The 20,086-nt window shown below is 35.1% G+C and overlaps 1 protein-coding gene across 4 annotated transcripts in view; it reads left to right on the top strand.

The window, feature by feature from the left end:
- The window catches only part of Adamts20 (ADAM metallopeptidase with thrombospondin type 1 motif 20), a 178,639-nt gene extending 158,927 nt beyond the window's left edge, over positions 1-19,712 (top strand). For all 4 annotated transcript variants that reach the window (XM_020153099.2, XM_020153106.2, XM_020153093.2 and 1 more), the window contains 2 exons: positions 15,743-15,847; positions 18,198-19,712. In XM_020153099.2, the coding sequence (XP_020008688.2) occupies positions 15,743-15,847; positions 18,198-18,287 (195 nt within the window). In that variant the 3' untranslated portion in view covers positions 18,288-19,712. The remainder of the gene's footprint in view (positions 1-15,742; positions 15,848-18,197) is intronic.
- The last annotated feature ends 374 nt before the right edge of the window (positions 19,713-20,086 follow it).

Here is a 20,086-nt window from a genome sequence, read left to right as displayed (position 1 = left end):
GATTTCTTGGGGTGTTATTTCCTAGCTCCAGTGTAGCTTTGATTCCACTTGTCTTATTTGTACTCTTCTTTTCTTTTCTTTTTTCTGATAGTGGATTAGATCTCTGGGCCTTGTGTTTGCTAGGCAAGTACTCTACACTTCAATTACTCCTCCAGTCCCATTTGCTTTAGTTATTTTTCAGATGAGGTTTCATATTTTTGCCTGGGCCAGCCTTGGACCATGATCCTCTTACCTATGCCTCCCACAGAGCTGGGATTACAGGCTTGTACCACCATGCCTAACCTGTTCTATAATTCTATTATTTCCAAATATGTTATATTCCTATATATTACAAGTATGTTTGCCAGTTTTTCATCTCTGTGATAAAATAGTTGGAGAAAATTCCTTAAAACTTTATTTAAGGCAAGGAACATGCTGTAAAACAAAGCTGCTTATCTCCTGGTGCCCAGGAAACAAGAGAGGAAGGGCCTGGGGCAAGATATGCCTGTCAAAGGCATACCCCCAATGACCCACTTCCTCTAACAAGGCCCCACCTCCTCGTTCTTCAGCCAGAACCCTTATGATACACTTACACCAACTGGAAAGCAAGCCTTGAAAATATGAACTTTTGAGGACATTTTATATCTGAATGGTAGCAAGTCAATAATACAATTGTACACATATAGGTTTATATGTTTACTTTTAAATCAGTTAAGAGGAGACATGCAAAGAAACACATAATTATAGTATGATTTATAATTATCTACATAATTCCCTTTGTAAGTACTGCTTTCTTGTTTTATTTTGATTTATATTAGTTTCTGGTATCACTTGATTTCAGCCTGAAAAATTTCCTTCAGTATGTTTTCTAAGGCAGGTCTACTAGTAAAAAAATGGTTTAGTTTTATTTATCTGAGAATGTCTTCATTTCATCTCCATTTTTGAGAGGCAGTTTTACTTCCTGTAAAATTCTTGATTTTCAGTGTTGTTGTTTTTTATAGCACTTTGAATAAGTCATCCCACTGTCCTTTGGCTTCTGAATAGATAGTCAGTGCCAGCTATTTATCCATGTATGTGGTTAATTTCCTCTCAGTGCTTAAGATTCTCTCTTTGTCTTTGTCTTTCCACATCTTTTCTGTGACATATTTGGTATGGATTTCTTTGTGTCTACTGAATGTCTTGGATGTGTATTTTTCTTCAGACATATTTTCTGTTCCTTTCTCTTTCTTCTCTCCTTTTGGAACTCCTGTTCTGCATATGTGGTACCCTTTATTTCTCTGAGGCTGAGTTTATTTTTCTTCACTCATTTTTCTCTCTGTTCTTCAGTTTGCATCATTGCTATTGATATCTCGTTGAGTTTTCCAATCCCTTTGCTAGTTCCAATTACTTCTTCCCTAGTGAATTTTTAATCTTGGTTATTGAATTTTTCAATGCTAGAATTTTCCTTTAGTCTTCTTATAAAATATAACTTATGTATCTTTCATGACAATCTCTATTTGGTGAAACATTAGCACCATAACTTTTATTCTTTTAAACATGGTTTCCTTTTAAAAATATATTTATTTTAGTTTCTGTGGTCTTTGTCTTCCAATCTTTCATTTGATACCGAGCAAAGGCAGTTTTTATTGTGTTTCCTGTGTATATAATCCTTTTCAGTTTCTTTGCGTGGTCTTATGATTTTCTTTTATGGAAAACTAAATATTTTACATAATATATTTTAACAATTCTGGATACTAATTTCCCCCTCCCCACTGGAGCTTGACATTACTGTTATTATTTGCTTGTTTGTATATTTGTTTAGTTATTTGGATGAACTGTCTCAGAGTTTCCCTGGGGTGTGATACTGTTGTGATGTTACTTCTCAGAGTGCAGCATGGTCATCCTGATCCTCTTTTTCCCAAAGGATGATCGTGATCTTTTCTGGGCTCTTTTCAGTTCACTTTCTCTCTGACTCACATTAAATTTCTAGCTAGTGTTCCTCTATTGATATCATTCTCAGCTGTAGGTGTTCACTAATTTCTAGACAATAGCTCTATTCTTTCAACAACATCTTGAGGACATCAATTACTGCAATCTGACACAAATAAACTGAAGGTAGGTAACTATGGAGAGGAATCCTATGCTTTCATTCAGTCTCTGAGATTAGTAAGCTCTATTCATGTCCATGTTTCTTCTTCCCATTTCCCTACTCCATTCATGTGGTCAAAACCTACCTCCCAGAACCGACTCTCTGACCTGATATCCTCCATTCTGTTCCTTCCTCCAAGACTGTCCTTTTCTTGCATTGCCCTCTTCTCTTTCTGGAGTCTTGTGCTATCTCTTCAGACACATGCCCTAAAGTCAAGCATGTATATCCTAAAACTGTTAACAGTGCAAACAATCTTTTCCAGGATATATGGCTTTCTTTTGTTGATGACACTTCCATTTTGACCTTCTTCAGTGGAGATTATTCATTCTTCCATGGCCAATCCATTTTTAGACTGGTCAACTTTGTTCAACATCCCTTCCTCCTTTTAAGCTGTACCTTCTGGTCATATATTTGACATCACCAGGGAGAAGTAAATGAAAACACATCATAGATGTACTTCTACTAATACAAGGCCTCACAGAAGCTGTTATTGTGGAAAGGTCACCAAGTTCTGGATATCTAGTCTTTGTCATTTCATGTTGAATTGAGTGAGGTCTGGTCAATGAGATATCAATACAACTCACAGGAGACTAGTATATAAATAAATCATGTAACTGTTAAGTGGAATGAAAATTCTTTTTAATCTCATTTTAAATTTCTCCATAAGAAATGTCTTAATAGAAAACCAATTATTATAAACAAAACTTTTCTTGATGAGCATGGACACTGAGCAAAAGTTATTTACATAGTCAGGTTTTTTAAATAATAAAATAGCTATTTCCATGTCTAACACAATTTCTCCAATTTCTGTGTAACCCTACTTTTTCCCTAAAATATCTTACAACAATTATGTAGCCCCAAAGTACATAATCCTGGTTTATGATCAGAAAGACAGACACTCCATGTCAACAATCTCTAAGATCCCCAAGAAAGTCAAATACAGAGTCAGCAATACAAAGCTCCTCTCTGCCATCAGCATGAAATACTTCTCTAACATGTTTTTTGAGGCATTTATGGAATTTAGAGCTCTATTACAAAATTAGATGTTATTCTATGCTATCTATATTCAGTCTATATTTATCTGCCTGAGGCTACTATTACCAAAAATACAAACTGCCTAGTGTTTTTTGATTCTGTGTTAAGTTACACAACATTTGCATGAATCCCTCCAGATGTTTGATGTCACAGAAAGAACTGCTCTGTTTGGGATTCATCAAAACCACATCCTTTGTGTTTGCATATGACTAGGTATCCCAGGCCGTGAATGTTAAAAGGAAAATGGAGACATATGGTGTTCTTTAGAGAAAATAAACTTTGCCACATTGCAACGTGAGATGAAGTTAAGGAGTGTGATGTGACTTTAGAATACATGTGTCAAAAGTAAGATAAACCAAATGCTCACAAAGACTCAGAATTTAAAAAAAAAACTAATATGTATCTCTAGATGGCTTATAACTAATATTTGATTATATAAAATTAAGAGAAATAATCACATTCAATTAATGCTAATAGATCATGGCCAGTATACTTTTGTATTTAGTCATTTGTTACATACTTAAAATGTGTATAATTTACTATCAAAATGTAGAGTTTGACATACATCTACAACATCTACCTTTTGACTACATTATTTAGAACTTTTTTTGCATTTATTTCTATTTATTCAAAAACTTCCAAAACCCTCAGCTGACCTTAGCATTAAATCAGAGTCCTCTGATCCTATCACATACTGATATTTAGGTTACTAATCCCTCTGTCCCACTGGAGTCCACAAACTGCCTGCGACCAGGCCACACTAATTTCAGCTCACAGAACTGGGCTCCTGCTGTTTCTGTGCAGGAGATCCCCCTTTCGAGTTCCTGCTAGATGAGAACCCAGCTTCCCACAGCATCCGACTTAACTGTTGCTCCATCTCTGAGAGCTGTCCTACGTTTGCCAGAAAGAATTGTTTCCCTCCTGCCTTGGATTCAGGTTTTGTAGCTCAACACAGCATTGCCATGCTCCTAGGAAACTCTTGAATATGTCTGTTTTTTTAAACTTTAATTTTGCATTACTGTATATAAATAATATGAGGAGAGTCCAAGTTATACTTTCATTCTCCCTCCCCTTCCTCTTCTCAATTTTCAAAGTGTTTGGTGGATTTCATTATGCTATCGTTATATGAATATATGCAGTGCACTTCCATCTTCTTCACCCCTCAATATCCTTTTCTTCCCCGCCTTTGGCTCCCCCTGCCGGACGATCTCTCATATACATTGATGTCTCATTATCACCAGCATCATCGTTTTAGCACTAGGTTCCACAAATGAGCAAGAAGGAGCAATATTTGGCCATTTGAGCTTGGCTTATCTTGCTCAGCATGATGATCTCCAGTTCCATCCATTTTCCTGATATAATTTAATTTTTCTTCTGGCTGAGTAATATCCCATGGTGTGTATATACATATACACGTACATACCATATGTATATATTCTTTATCCATTCATTGATAGTTGGACATGTTGGCTGTTTCCACAGTTTGGTCATTGTGAAGATATCTTCAATAAGTGAGGATGTGAATATATCTCTTTTGTATAGTTATTTACACTCCTTCCAATAAATGCCCATGAATGGCAAGTCAGGTTCATAAGATAAGTCTATTTTTAGTTTTCTGAGGCACCTCCATACTAATTTCCATAGTTGTTGCACTAGTTTGCATTCCTACCAACAATATATGAGGCTTTCTTTTCCCTACATCCTTGCCAGCATTTTGTTTTCTTCATGATTCTCAATCTGTTTGGGATGAGATGGAATCTCAGTGCCGTTTTGATTTGCATTTCCTTATGCTAGGAATGTTGAACATTTCAGCATGTATTTGTTAGCCATTTGCATTTCTTCTTCTAAAAATACCTGCTCAATTCATTTGCCCATTTATTAATTGACTGTTCTTTTACGGTGTAGTTTTTGAGCTCTTTGTAAATTCTAGATATTAACTCCTTATCTGTTGAATAGCTGGCAAAGATATTCACCAATTCCGTGGGTTGTCTCTTGATTCAAGTAATTGTTTCTTTTAATGTGCAGAAACTTTTTAATTTGGTGCAGTTCTATTTGTCAATTCTTGTTCTTGTTTCCTGGGCAATTGGATTCCTATTCAGAAAATAATTACTTATGTCCATATCTTCCAGAGTTTTTCCCTATTTTTTTTCTGCAGCAGTTTCAATGTGCAAGGTCTTACAATAGATTTTTGTTCCATTTGGAGTTAGTTTTTTGATTGGGTGAGAGATAGGGCTCTAGTTTCATGTAGATAGTTTTCCCAGTACTATTTGTGGAATAACCTTTCTTTTCTCCAAGGTGTATCTTTGACTTTTTTTGTCAAAGATTAGATGGCTGTAATTGTGTGGTTTTGTTTCTGGATCTTTTATTATGTCCCAGTGGTGTTCATGCCTGTTTTTGTGCCAATACCATGATGGTTTTGTTATTGTGGCTCTGAAGTATATTTTGAATTCTCATATTGTGATACCTCCAGTATTGCTCTTTTTGCTCAGGATTGCTTTTGCTATTCAAGGACCTTCATGTTTCAATATAAATTTTAGGGTTAATTTTTCTATTTCTATGAAGAATTGTATTGGGATTTTGCTGGGGATTGCATTGAATCTGTAGATTGCTTTAGTCATTTTCACAATCTTAATAATGCCAATACATGAACATGGGAGGTTTTCCATCTTCTGGTGTCTTCTTCAGTTTCTTTCTTCAAGGCTTTATGGTTTTCATTGTAGAGGTATTTTGCCACCTTGTTTAAGTTTTTGCTTTGGTATTTTTATTTTTTGAGGGTCTTATCAATGAGATTATTTTCCTAATGTCTTTCTTTTGCTGTTCATTTATGGTACATAGGAAAGCTACTGATTTTTGTATATTGATTTTATATCTTGCTACATTGCCAAAAGTGTTTATCAGATGTAGGAGTTTTTTCATGGGATCTTCACAGTCTTTCAAATATAAAATCAAATCATTTGCAAATAGAGATAATTTGACTTCTTTCTTCCTTATGTGAATAATTTTTATTTCTTTCCCTTGCTTTATTGCTCTGGCTAAGGATTTCAGTACTATACTGAATACGAGTAGAGAGAATGAACATAGTTGTTTCATTCCTGACTTTAGAGAAAATTATTTCAGTTTGTCTCCATTTAGTATGATGTTGGGTACAGGTTTGCCATACATAGCTTTTATTATGTTGAGGTACATTCCTTCTATTCCTAGTTTCTTCAGAGCTTTTGTCAGGTTGTTGAATTTTGTCAAAGGCTTTTTCTGCATCAGTTGAGATGATCAAGTGATTTTTGTCCTTGATTCTGTTTATGGGTTGTTATTAATTTATTGATTTATGCATGTTGAACCATCCTTGGATTCCCTGGAACATAACCAATTTGATCATGGTTTAAGATCTTTTAAATGTGTTGTTGAATTCAGTTTGTAATTATTCAGAATTTTTGTGTCTATGTTCATAGACTAGTCTACAATTCATTTTTATTGTCATATGCATATCCATTGTTTAAATGAGTGTAATACTGGTTTTGTAGAATGAGTTTGGTAATGTTTCTTCTTTTTATATTTCATTGAAAAGTTTAAGGTGTGTTGGTATTATCTCTTCTTTAAAGGTGTTGTAGAATTTGTCAGTAAATCCATTAGTGCCTGGACTTTACTTTTTTGGGAGACCCTTTATTACCACTTCAATGGCATTGCTTGCTACATGTTCAATTTAAGTGGTTTGTATCCTCTTGGTTCAGTTGCGGTAGGTCAAATGCATCTAGAAGCTTACGAATTTTGTCCAGATTTTTCCAGCTCTTTTGAATATAGCTTTTCAAAGTATTCTGTCATGAATCTCAGGATTTTACTGGTACTCATTGCAATATCATTTTTTCCATCGAAATGTTGATGGGAAAACTGGATATCTGCATGCAGAAAATTTAAACTAGATCCATGTCTTTCACTCTGTGTAAGTATCAACTCAAAGTGGGAAAAGGACCTTAATTAAGACCTGAAACTTTGAAACTAGTGCAGGAAAGAGCAGGGAATACACTGGAATTAATAGGCATAGGCAATGACTTCCTAAATAGAACTCAAGTGGTTCAGCAACTAAAGAGAAAGGATTGACAAATGGGACTAAATTTTCCCATGAAATTAAAAGGCTGCACAACAAAAAAAAATGCTCACCAAATTGAAAAGGCTGTCCACAGAATGGGAGAAAATTTTTGCCAGCTATACATATGACAAGGCATTAATAACCAGAATATATAGGAAGCTTAAAAAACTAAACTCCCAAAAATCAATGACCCAATGAATGGGCAAATGAACCGAACAGAGCTTTTTCTAAGGAAGAAGTTCAAATGGCCAAAAAAAAAAAAAACACATGAATAAATGCTCCATATCTCTGGCCATAAAAGAAATACAGATCTACAACAAATTCTGGTGAGGATGTGGTAAAACAGGAACCCTTCTACACTGCTTGTGGGAATGAAAATTAGTACAATCACTATGCAAAACAGTATGGAGTTTCCTCAAAAAACTAGAGATAGAATTGCTATATGATCCAGTGATACCACTCCTGGGCACCTACCCAGGAGTAAGACAAGACACAATAGAGACACCTGTACACCAATATTCATCACAGCACTATTCACAATAACTATGCTTTGGAAACAACCCAGGTGCCCTACAACTGATGAAAGGATCAAGAAATTGTGGTATATATACACAATGGAGTATTACTCAACCATAAGGAATAATGACATGTGATTTGAAGGTAAATGGATGCAAATGGAAGACATCATGTTAAGCGAAGTAAACCAGGCTCAGAAACACAAAGGCCACATGTTTTGTCTCATACATGGAAGATCAATCTGAAGATAAATATATATGCAAAAACAAGGATTATTATATACAAACTCAGATGTAGAACATGTTTGTAATAGTGAAACTACTCTGTGGAACTTGGGGAAAGAGGGAAAGGAAAAAAATGATAGCGCATCAGTAATATTGCATAACATAAGATGTGAGGGTAGATGATACAAAGATGTGTATTGAAAGCTGTTGAAAAATGAGGGGTGGGAGGTAAAGGAGTAAGGGAGAGTAACAGAAGGGGTTGAATGGACCAAAGTACAGTATACCCACAGTGGACATACATTGAGACACCCCTTTGAACATCAACTTAAATATTAATAATACAAAACAGGACTGTAAAATAGGTACAGTGCAGGTAGATGGACTTCATATTATCCATATGAAACAGAACTAAGAAACCTCGTGCAATTGCTTTAAGGGAGGTGAAGAGGGATTGAGGGGGAGAGATGATGAGGGCAATGTTAAGTAATGTACAATATAAGTCTAATCAGAATTGTCACTATGTGTCCCCCCATATAATGAATATGACCTAATAAAAAGTACTTAAAAATACAAATAAAACACAAGAGGCCATGAATAGCCAAGGCAATACTCAGTCAAAAGAACAATGCAGGAGGTATCACAATACCTGACTTCAAACTATATTACAAAGCAATAGCAATAAAAACAGCATGGTACTGGCACAAAAACAGACATGAAGACCAGTGGAATAGAATACAGGACCCAGATATGAAGCCACACAACTATAACCAACTTGTCTTTGACAAAGGAGCTAAAAATATTCAATGGAGAAATAGCAGCTTCTTCAACAAAAACTGCTGGGAAAACTGGTTAGCAGTCTGCAAAAAACTGAAACTAGATCCATGTATATCACCCTATACCAAGATTAATTCAAAATGGATCAAGGATCTTAATATCAGACCCCAAACTCTTAAGTTGATACAAGAAAGAGTAGGAAATACTCTGGAGTTAGTAGGTATAGGTAAGAACTTTCTCAATGAAACCCCAGCAGCACAGCAACTAAGAGATAGCATAGATAAATGGGACCTCATAAAACTAAAAAGCTTCTGTTCATCAAAAGAAATGGTCTCTAAACTGAAGAGAACACCCACAGAGTGGGAGAAAATATTTGCCAACTATACATCAGACAAAGGACTGATAACCAGAATATACAGGGAACTTAAAAAACTAAACTCTCCCAAAACTAATGAACCAATAAAGAAACGGGCACGTGAACTAAACAGAACTTTCTCAAAAGAAGAAATTCAAATGGCCAGAAAACACATGAAAAAATGCTCACCATCTCTAGCAATAAAGGAAATGCAAATTAAAACCACGCTAAGATTCCACCTCACCCCTGTTAGAATAGCCATCATCAGCAACACCACGAACAACAGGTGTTGGCGAGGATGCGGGGAAAAAGGAACCCTCTTACACTGTTGGTGGGAATGTAGACTAGTACAACCACTCTGGAAAAAAATTTGGAGGCTACTTAAAAAGCTGGACATCGATCTACCATTTGATCCAGCAATACCACTCTTGGGGATATACCCAAAAGACTGTTACTCCAGAGGCACCTGCACACCCATGTTTATTGCGGCAGTATTCACAATAGCCAAGTTATGGAAACAGCCAAGATGCCCCAGCACTGACGAATGGATTAAGAAAATGTGGTATCTATACACAATGGAATTTTATGCAGCCATGAAGAAGAACGAAATGTTATCATTCACTGGTAAATGGATGGAATTGGAGAACATCATTCTGAGTGAGGTTAGCCTGGCCCAAAAGACCAAAAATCATATGTTCTCCCTCATATGTGGACATTAGATCAAGGGCAAACACAACAAGGGGATTGGACTATGAGCACATGATAAAAGCGAGAGCACACAAGTAAGGGGTGAGGATAGGTAAGACACCTAAAAAACTAGCTAGCATTTGTTGCCCTTAACGCAGAGAAACTAAAGCAGATACCTTAAAGCAACTGAGGCCAATAGGAAAAGGGGAACAGGTACTAGAGAAAAGGTTAGATCAAAAAGAATTAACCTAGAAGGTAATACCCACGTACAGGAAATCAATGTGAGTCAATGCCCTGTATAGCTATCCTTATCTCAACCAGCAAAAACCCTTGTTCCTTCCTATTATTGCTTATACTCTCTCTACAACAAAATTAGAGATAAGGGCAAAATAGTTTCTGCTGGGTATTGACGGGGGGAGAGGGAAGGGGCGGAGTGGGTGGTAAGGGAGGGGGTGGGGGCAGGGGGGAGAAATGAACCAAGCCTTGCATGCATATATGAATAATAAAAAAAAAACCAAATCATATGTGGACAGGGAAGGCAGGCTGCCCAGGAGACATGAGGATGTGTGCCGGGAGGGACGGGGGCTCTGTGAAGAGGGAGGACTGAACCAAGAAAAAAAAAAAAACAAATAAAACCACATTAAGATTCTGCCTCACTCCTGTTAGAATGACTAGCATCAAGAACACAAACAATGAAAAATGTTGATGAGGATGTGGGGGAAAAGGAACCCTCATATACTGCTAGTGGGAATGTAAATTACTACAACCACTATGCAAAACAGTATGGAGGCTCCTCAAATAACTACAAGTAGAACTGCCATATGGTCCATCAATACCACTCCTTGGGATATACCCAAGGAGTCAGGTTATAATACACGTACACACCCATGTTTATTGCAGCATCATTTACAGTATCAAAGCTCTGGAAACAGTCAAGATGCTCCAATACTGAATTTTATTCAGTCACAAAGAGGAATGAAATTTTGTTGTTTGCAGGTAAATGGATAGAACTGGAGAACATCATCTTAAGTGAAGTTAGCCAGATTCAGAAAGCCAAAAGCCACGTTTTCTCTCAGATGTGGAATACAGACCTAATACAAATACAGCAATATTATGAAAAACAGGTCATGCTAAGGGGAGGTCACATAGGAGGTAGAGAAGCTAAAAGAAGGAAGTTAAGAAGGTGAATATGGCTAATTTACTTTTATACAAGAATGAATACAAAATTTTTAAGCTTCTTGAAATCACCATTAAGAAGGGGACTAAGGTAGAAAGAAGAAAAACAGAGGAGATAAACCAATTTGAGTTATAATACATATATACATGGAAATGTCACAAGGAAACTCCTTATATAGCTATCTTAAACAAGCAAAAATGTCATTTGTTTTCTGTTACAAAATTACAGGAGGATAGAACAGGTCCTGTCCAGGGTGGGGGTGATGGTACCAGTGGGAGAGGGGAGGATGTAGGGAAGGGTGTAGAGAGTGAATATAATGCAAACTCTGTGTACACATGTATGTAAATGGAAAAATGAGAACTGCTGAAACTATTCCAGGAATGGGAGAGGGGCAAGTAAAGAAGAATGATGGAGGGGGTGAATACAGCTATGATATATTTGATATATTGTAAGAACTTTTGTAAATGACGCAATGTATTCCCAGCACAACAATAAAGAAAGAAGAGATACAAATGGCCAACCAAGTACATGAAGAAGTGTTCAACTTCCCTGGCCATTAAAGAAACATAAATCAAAACTATAGTAACATTTCATCTCACCCCACTTAAAGTGGTTATCTTCAAGAACAAAAACAATAAGTATGCTGTGAAAACAGGAACTTTTATACACTGCTGGTGAGAATGTAAATTAGTACAAGATTTATGGAAAGCAGTATGGAGATTCCTTAAAAAACTAAAAATAGAACTGCCATATATAAGTTTTATTCAGCCATAAGAAAGAAGGAAACTACATGGTTTGAAAGTAAATGGATGGAATTGGAGGTCATCATGTTAAGTGAAGTAAGCCAGATTCCGAAAGACAAAAGCCATGTTTTTTCTCATATGTGGAAGACAGATCCAAAAGATAAACATACACACAAAAACAAACACTATCATCTACTCATCCACATGCAGAACATGTATTTAATGGCAGAACTACACTATTGAACTCAGGAGAAGAGGGAAAGGACGAGAGAACGATAGCCAACAATGTTGAAATATTTCACATTTGGGCAGGTAGAGGACATAATGATAAGTACTGAAAACTACTGAATAATGGGGGGCATGAGGGAAGGGGTAATGCAGAGTAACAGAGAGGGATGAAATGATCAAAGTAAAGCATATTCACAGCTAAGATTCATTGAGAATCTCCTTTGAACATTGACTTTGGAATTAATAATGAAAGAAAAGACTGTAAAATAGGTACACTGTGTGGGAGTACCTATGGGAAGGGGATGATTGGAGGAGATGAAGATGAAGGAATAGGATCAATTAGCTTCATACATATAAAGGAAATAGAACAATGAAACCTGTAGTAATTGCTTTAAGTGGAACGGGAAGGGGTAGCTGCCTAGAGTGGGGGAGAGAGAGAGTGTGATCTAACCATTGTACAATGCAAGGCTATTCAGGAGTGTCACAACAAATCCACCCCTCTACAATGATATGTATGCAAATAAAAAATAAAAACAACTTTTGTAAATGCCACAAAGTACCCCAAGCACAATAAAAAGTTGCTATATCCTTTTGTGTATTTAATTTTATGTTTTAAAATAACATATATTCAAATCATCATTTTTTTTGTCTACAGTTCTGTGAGTTTTGGCATATTTACAAATTCATGTTATCATCACCATAATCAAAATATAGATCAGTTCTCTTCAGTGCAAAAGAACTTCCCTGTACTGTCTTTTCAGAGTCACTCTCCTCCTCTCCCCTAAATCCTGGCAGACACTGAGCTGTCCTCTCTTGCTGTGAATTTTTCCTTTTCTGGAATGTCATAGAAATGCAATACTTACAGGAAGTTACCCTTTGAGGTGGGCTTCTCAGACTCAAAATAAGGCCTTTCAGATTAAGTCCTGCTGATGCATCTATCAATAATTTGTTCCTTTTTGTTGCTGAGATGGACTTCATCTTATGAATATACAAATACAAGCAATATTATGAAAAACAGGTCACACAAAGAGGAGGGTTAGGGTTAGAGAGGGAGAATAAAAGATGGAAGTTAAGAAGGTGAATATGGTTAATGTACTTCCTATATAAAAATGAATGTAAAATTTTTATAACTGTTGAAATCACCATAAGAAGGGAACTAAGATAAAGGAGAAAAAGAAAGGGGATGAGCCAAATCAGCTTATAATACATATATACATGGAAATGTCACAATGAAACACCCTGTATAGCTATCTTAAACAAACAAAATTGTCAGTTTTTTCAAAAACAGAGAACAGAAAGACAAAACAGGTCCTGTCTGGGGGATTGGTACCAGTGGGAGGGGGAGGATGCAAGGAAAGGGTGGGGAGAGTGAATATGGTGGAAATATTGTGTATACATGTTTGTAAATGGACAAATGAGATCTACTAAGAATTGGGGGAGGAGAATAAAGGAAAATGATGGAAGGGTGTGTAAATTCAACTATCATATATTGTAGGAACTTTTGTAAATGTCACAGTATACCTCTAGTATAACAAAAACAATAATGATAATAAAATAACCTAACTAAAAATGAGCAAATGACTAGTCATTTCTCTAAGAATGCATAAAAATTACCAACAGGTATTTGAAAGATACTCAACATCATGAATCAGGGAAATGCAAATCAATACCACTTTGACATAATCACTTCACACTATTATCATGTCTATATCAAAAAATCAAAACATAACAGATGTTGGCAAGAATGTACAGAAAAGTGAGCTGTGTACACTTGTTGAAAATCTATAGGTATAGTTATTGTGTATGGAAAACTAAATGGGTTTTTCTAAAGAAATTGAAAATATAATTGCCATATGACCCAGCAATCCCTCTTTTGTATATATGCTGTAAGGAAATGAAGTCACCACCTCATAAAGATATTTTCACACCATGTTTATTGCAGCATTATTCACAATAGCCAAGATATGGAAACAGCCTCAGTGTCCATCAGTAAATGAATAGGTAAACAAACTGTGATATGTGTATATGTATAAACATATATTCCAATATACACATTCATATATATAATATAAATATCTAAAAACCGTTGAGAACTTCACTTAGTCTACAATGTGAATGAGGGAATTATGCTGTTAGAGCCAGTGAAGGAAGATAGTGTGGAGGCATCCAGTGCAAACCTGCTTCAGGTTGATTAAGGATCAAATCATATCCTAGGAGTTAGTTCTTCTCACTCAAGCATTTATCCACATAAAATACTACTGTGTATAATGTTAGTGTCATTCACCATCATGGAGTCTGAAGAGTTTTATGTGTGGTCATATATTTATGATTATACTGGCATTATTTAATATTTATAATGCTGTGCTTAATTCACCTGTTCAAAAACACATACTAAATACCTAGGCTCTGTTCTGGGAATATAGCAATGAAACACATAGGCAAGTCATATTCTAAATTTCATAACCAAGTGATGTATATAATAAATCTGTGACCAGGCACTGGTGGCTCATGCCTGTAATCCTAGCTTCTCAGCAGGCAAATATCAGGAGGATAATGGTTCAAAGCCAGCCCAGGCAAATAGTTCACAAGACCCTAAATACCCATCATAAAAAAGGGCTGGTGGAGTGGCTCAAGGTGAAGGCCCTAAGTTTAAACTCCAGCACTGTAAAAAATGAATGAATAAATAAATAAATCTTTGGAATTTATCTAACAGTAATTATTTTTGCTATGGAAAATTCTTGTATTATTAATGTATTGAATGTTTATTTTATTTGTAAATAAGAAATATATATGATTACTAAGAAATTGAAGTTAATAAAGTTATAAAATTATTTTTAATATTAATAATTCATATAACAAGTGTACCAATGTTTCTTTAGCCTTTGCTTTTATTATAAGACAATATTTTCATTCACATAGGGAAGCCTGATGTTTCATCAGTCTCATTGAAAATTCGTGAGCCTTAGAATATTGGAATATTATAGTGTGATCCAACAATGCCTTAATATTGCTCTGAATTTTTATGCATACTGAACATTGTCAGTAGGCTGAATTAACACACATGTCTACTCTTCACTCTATAAATTTGTAGCGCAAGAACATAAAGTATGACTTGTTACTCATTTCGGTCCCCTGCGTTCTCAATCAACAGATGTCTGAAGTTTGTTAACAAAGAGAGTCTAAAATATTTTGACATAAATAGCATCTTTGTATTTGAAAAGAATTAGCCAAATCCACTAGTGGCTCACACCCCATAATGTGTGTAAGTCAGGTGACATCACAGACCACATACCCTTCTGGGTAATTAAAGATGGCATTAGAGCCAGGATGAAAATAACAACTTCATTAGTTTCATGTAATAAGTAAAGAAATAATATTCTTGCTGCAAAGAGGGGGCACAATAATAAAATAGTCTAGAAAGTACATTAAATGGATGTAACATCACAGAAGTGGGAATGAGAGATCAAAACTGAAGTTAAACTCTGAATACCCCCTCAGCAGAACTGTCATTGTTACAAGTCAAGCTCTTGTTGTCAAGTTGTAGAATTTTAGAGTTGAACAGAATTACTTCAGCACATAACATTATGTAGTATTACAACTGCTATCATTTGTAATTGACAAGACTTATTTATAATCAGCTTTAAAAATCTTTTAACTGGTTCATTTTCTTTGCATTAAAGTCACATCAATATTCTTTCATTTTGTAAAAGAAGAACAGTGGAAAGTAAATTGAGTCATTTGATGTCTCCAGTCAAGAGCATTCTTAAGTATGTTATGAATCCATCTCTTTTTGTTTCCTTTTGTTTACAATTCAGGGACAGTTCAGCATTAACTTGGCAGGAACTGGGACAAAGATATCCAGCACTGCAAAGTGGCTTGCTCAGGGGAGGTATACCTCTGTCATCATACACAGATCCCAGGTAAGTCCTGATGACCACAGAGCCCTGTAAATTGCTTCTGTGCTGGAAATAGCAGGAAAGGCTCTCAACCTCAAATGTAAAGTTACATGAGGCTAGAGACTAGAGAGTTATTGCACATCATCAGAATATCACGTAAGGGAGTACAACCTCAGTTTATGAAATGAAATTAGGTTCATTTTAATAAATGGGCATATGTAGCTTTACGTACATACAAATTCATATACAGAGTATAGATGTCTAAATATGAAATATCATGCAAGGATATGTAGATTTTGTCTAGCCCAAGTTTGGGGCTAATGTGTTGGCATTCTGGTACTTCAGAGAAAGGTAATTGTTTTAAATATAAAGATTTATAGATTTTAATATTTCAAAGTAAGGGTTGAACTTTTGATTTACTTATCTCACAACATTGACTTAGTGATGGGGGACTGAAGCCATTTATTATTTAACAAATGTTCTTCACAGTGCTTTCAAAAATCAGGATTATTTATTTATGTACTACTCATATTATCCTGCCTATCTTTATCTAGATAACATTGTTATCTACGTAAATAATTATACATTACTTTTGTATATGGTTATAACCAATTTAGAGTTTATTTATATAGTAAATTTGGATATAGCAATACATTTTCCAAAGTAAAATCCATTTACTTTGTTGCTGGTGTGGTACACTAACATATACACTTTATGAAATGCCTTCTACTACTTGTCATCACTGTGTCTTGAGTGGGGCAGCTCTCTCCATAGGAAATCTAAATTGGATTGTAGGTGTTCTCACTTATACTGCATACTAACCAGCTCCAGTAATAGCCCCTGCCCACCCCAGTGTTTTCTGATTTTTCTTTCTTTTGACAAAAGTGATTTTTGTTACCCTCCTAGTTATATGATTATTTATAAATGAAATGAAATATTTAAATCATAGCCTTTAAAACATTTTATTTCTGAAGACTACAAAATTGTGTTTAAATTAGTAATTGAACATTGTAATTTTTGTTCTCTTTCTATTAGGTAAACTAGTAGGCTTTCAAAAAGAAACAGCTATTTTACGGACTTATTTAGCATATGTAGGTCCACTCCTTTTTGGCAGAAGATGGCAATAAATTAGTTATTTATTTGAAGTCTATTCTGAGCAAGTATAAATGTAAAAAGCCCAATGAAACATTCTGGCCTTATGTATTTAGCTTTTAGATATCTTTTAGTTAAATATAAAAACTGAATCCTGCTGAAGTCACCAGAATGTATGAACATTTAGTAAAAATTACTTATTTTGCTACTATTTCACTGCTATTATTAAAATTAGCTATTTTTTTAGCTTACAGAGACAGCATTGTTTGAAATCTGATGCCTGGTATAAAAATGATATTTGTGAAACCCAACACACTTATGGAAATGCAAACATATTTTCATTTGCCACTAAGTTTTTCCTTCATCATCAGGTTTGGGAATTGGGAAACACACAAATTGGAGTTTTTCCTATCGTTCCCTCTCTATTTACTCAGAGTCTCTGGAATTAAAAGAGCTTTTGAAAGAAATGGCAACTTCAGAATTTCCAGTCTCAAAATTCTTTAATTTCAAAATGTCTGAAGAACCCAAAGTTTCCCTCTCTGCTCTTCCCTTCAAACATAGATTAAAAATAACAAAAATGTATATTCTCCAGAAATGATAGGAGTTCAACTTATTTTTGTCTCATCCTATCAAAATGTCTTTAGTCTTCAGACCTTTGGCTCTAAAGGTGGAAGGCACTCTGGAGAGCATTTCCCTCTTCACCTTATTCTCCCCCCCTCCCAGCTCTGCTCTTCAACAAACTGCTGTAGTTCAGGAATATTCTCCCATTTTAGTTCTTCTCTAATTATAATTGCTGCTTTCGCCCTTTTTTTCTCCACTGCATCACCTTTTATACTTTTCTCCCTGGTATGCTTCTAATGCTTCCATTAGATGTTTGAGTTAAATGTGGAAGAACATGAGTCGTATCTTTAAAGTCTTTCTTTTATTTAGCTTAACAGAATCTTATATAAAGTTGCACAAATATTTGACAGGATATTTAGAGAGATTTTACTAAATCACTGATGCCTAAGTAGATACCTTGTTAAAAAATATATGGATTGAGGCAAAGCGTCTAAATTTTCATGTGGTTTATAATTGTCAAACAGCTAGTATAAATCTTAGGTTGTCTACTTCCTTTTGAACTTTCTCATGACCACCCATTGGAACTAATACAGAAACTTCAAGTGCAGTTGTTATAGGAAACCGTAGCTGACGATCTCAGTCACAAGATTCAAAATATTTGCTTTTTCTGTCTTGTCTACACCGTTACCAGCTTGTGTGTTTCTGCTCTTGTTATTTTCAGGATGGAACCAAAGTCTATGGCAGATGTGGAGGTTTCTGTGGGAAGTGTGTTCCTCATGTGACTACTGGTCTTCCGGTTCAAGTAACTTGAACATTCAGAAGTGGGAAGTACCTCCAACAGGGGAGGGACGCAATGGAACATGCAAATAACCGGTGCTTATTTCTTTACTTCTCCTTCCTGAGATTTCCATGCTCAGTGTATCTCTGCTTTTTTCCCCCCAGGGTGCTTATCAGGGATTCAAATCATTTCATTTTTTAAGGGCTTTAAAATAAACTTAACAGATATTTATCTCTAATCAGAATCATTGTTAAAGGGCATAATAATTTATGACAGGGAATGGCAAGCGTGTTTGAAGGAATTATGCTAAGACAATGTTTCAGTTAATGCCTTGGATGGACAGACCACAATTGTGTGGTCAAGCCCACATGTTAGTAAGTCCCTGCTCAGAATTCCACTGCACGATGTAGTGTTTATGCTACTTGCCAAAGTGGAGCAAGTAAAAATCAGGGAAAAAACCTATTTAAAACTACCATGAGCATTACTGAGTCTATTAGGTAGATAGCAAATCAATAATTACATCAGAAAAGTACATAGCCATTATACTTTCCACTGATACAGTTTGATACCTTTATTTTCTCAATTTTAATTATGAATTATGGTGCTTCAATAAAAATAATTGTTCTAAAATGCAGTACAAATTTTGTGTTAAAAATTCATGCTTGGATTAAATACTAAATATAAAATTTTGTGGGTATAAAAGAGAAGATATGATATATTAGAAGTTGATTTTTGAAACCTACCTCTGATTTGATTTTACTTATTAGCGCAACATGATGTTTTTATGTTTATATACTATTATGGCTTTATAATTCATATCTGTGTATAGCTAGTGTTTAAGTATCTATTTTCTCAAAGTTACATTCTGCATTTTTTTAACCAATTTGAAAATGGAAATTCTTGAAAATTTGAAGAACTTGTTTTGGTAAACACAAATTTATGTTTACACATACAAAAATTTTATTAGAGATGTTGAAGTTACTTTATATTGGAAAATTCTCTAAGTCAGAAAATATAAAAGTTAACAATTCATGAACAGTTCTCAAGTGTTAAGAAACTTTTTGGCACGTGGAAAACTCATATAAAATTATATGATTTTAAAAGAAAGTTAAGAAATAATACTTTTCAATGTCAATGTAGTCTGTAAACAAAAAAGAGAATTTACTAATAGACTTTTGCCAGTAAATAGAAGTTAACAAGTTTTGCCCACAAATTGATTTTTTCCTCCAAAAATTATTAGGTATGTATTGTACCATATAAGGTTCCAAAGCAATATTGTGTCAATGTGGTTAAGTAAACATTTGGAAATCTCTGTATCAGACAAGAAGTATTTTGCACTATGTGCCTTCAACTAGTAACAAACATTAATATGAGATTTATAACATTTTCCAGAAATGTTTTATTTATGGTTAAAATCTAATAATTTATAAACATCTAAATAAAAACATATCTGTGTGATGCATTAGCCCTTTGTTGTCATTTTCCTTATGTGTCAAAAAAAGAACTCTTCACCACAAAGGTCTGTATGTGTGAAATAACTTCAGGATTTCCAAGAAGTTGTTTTATTCATATTGGTGCGTTTGGTATGGAAACAGCTCATGTCTTATGTATATTTTTCTCACAGCCAAGGAAATAAGGGCAATAAGGCTGACAAAAACTTGCAATGCCTCTAAATGCTTGTGTTCATACAAGTACACTTGTATAATCAGATTAAATTTCTCCAACCAAATCACACAACCAAGTCCTAGGCAATGGAGTATGGAAATGTACTCCTCCTTCGTGGCAAGATGCCCAGATCCATTGAAATAGGTGGGACATACAATGTGACACAG

Source organism: Castor canadensis, chromosome 8, assembly GCF_047511655.1.
Source record: "Castor canadensis chromosome 8, mCasCan1.hap1v2, whole genome shotgun sequence".
NCBI classification, from domain to species: domain Eukaryota; kingdom Metazoa; phylum Chordata; class Mammalia; order Rodentia; family Castoridae; genus Castor; species Castor canadensis.
The sequence above is the reverse complement of the archived record's forward strand: the minus strand, read 5'-3'. Positions and strand labels throughout refer to the sequence as shown.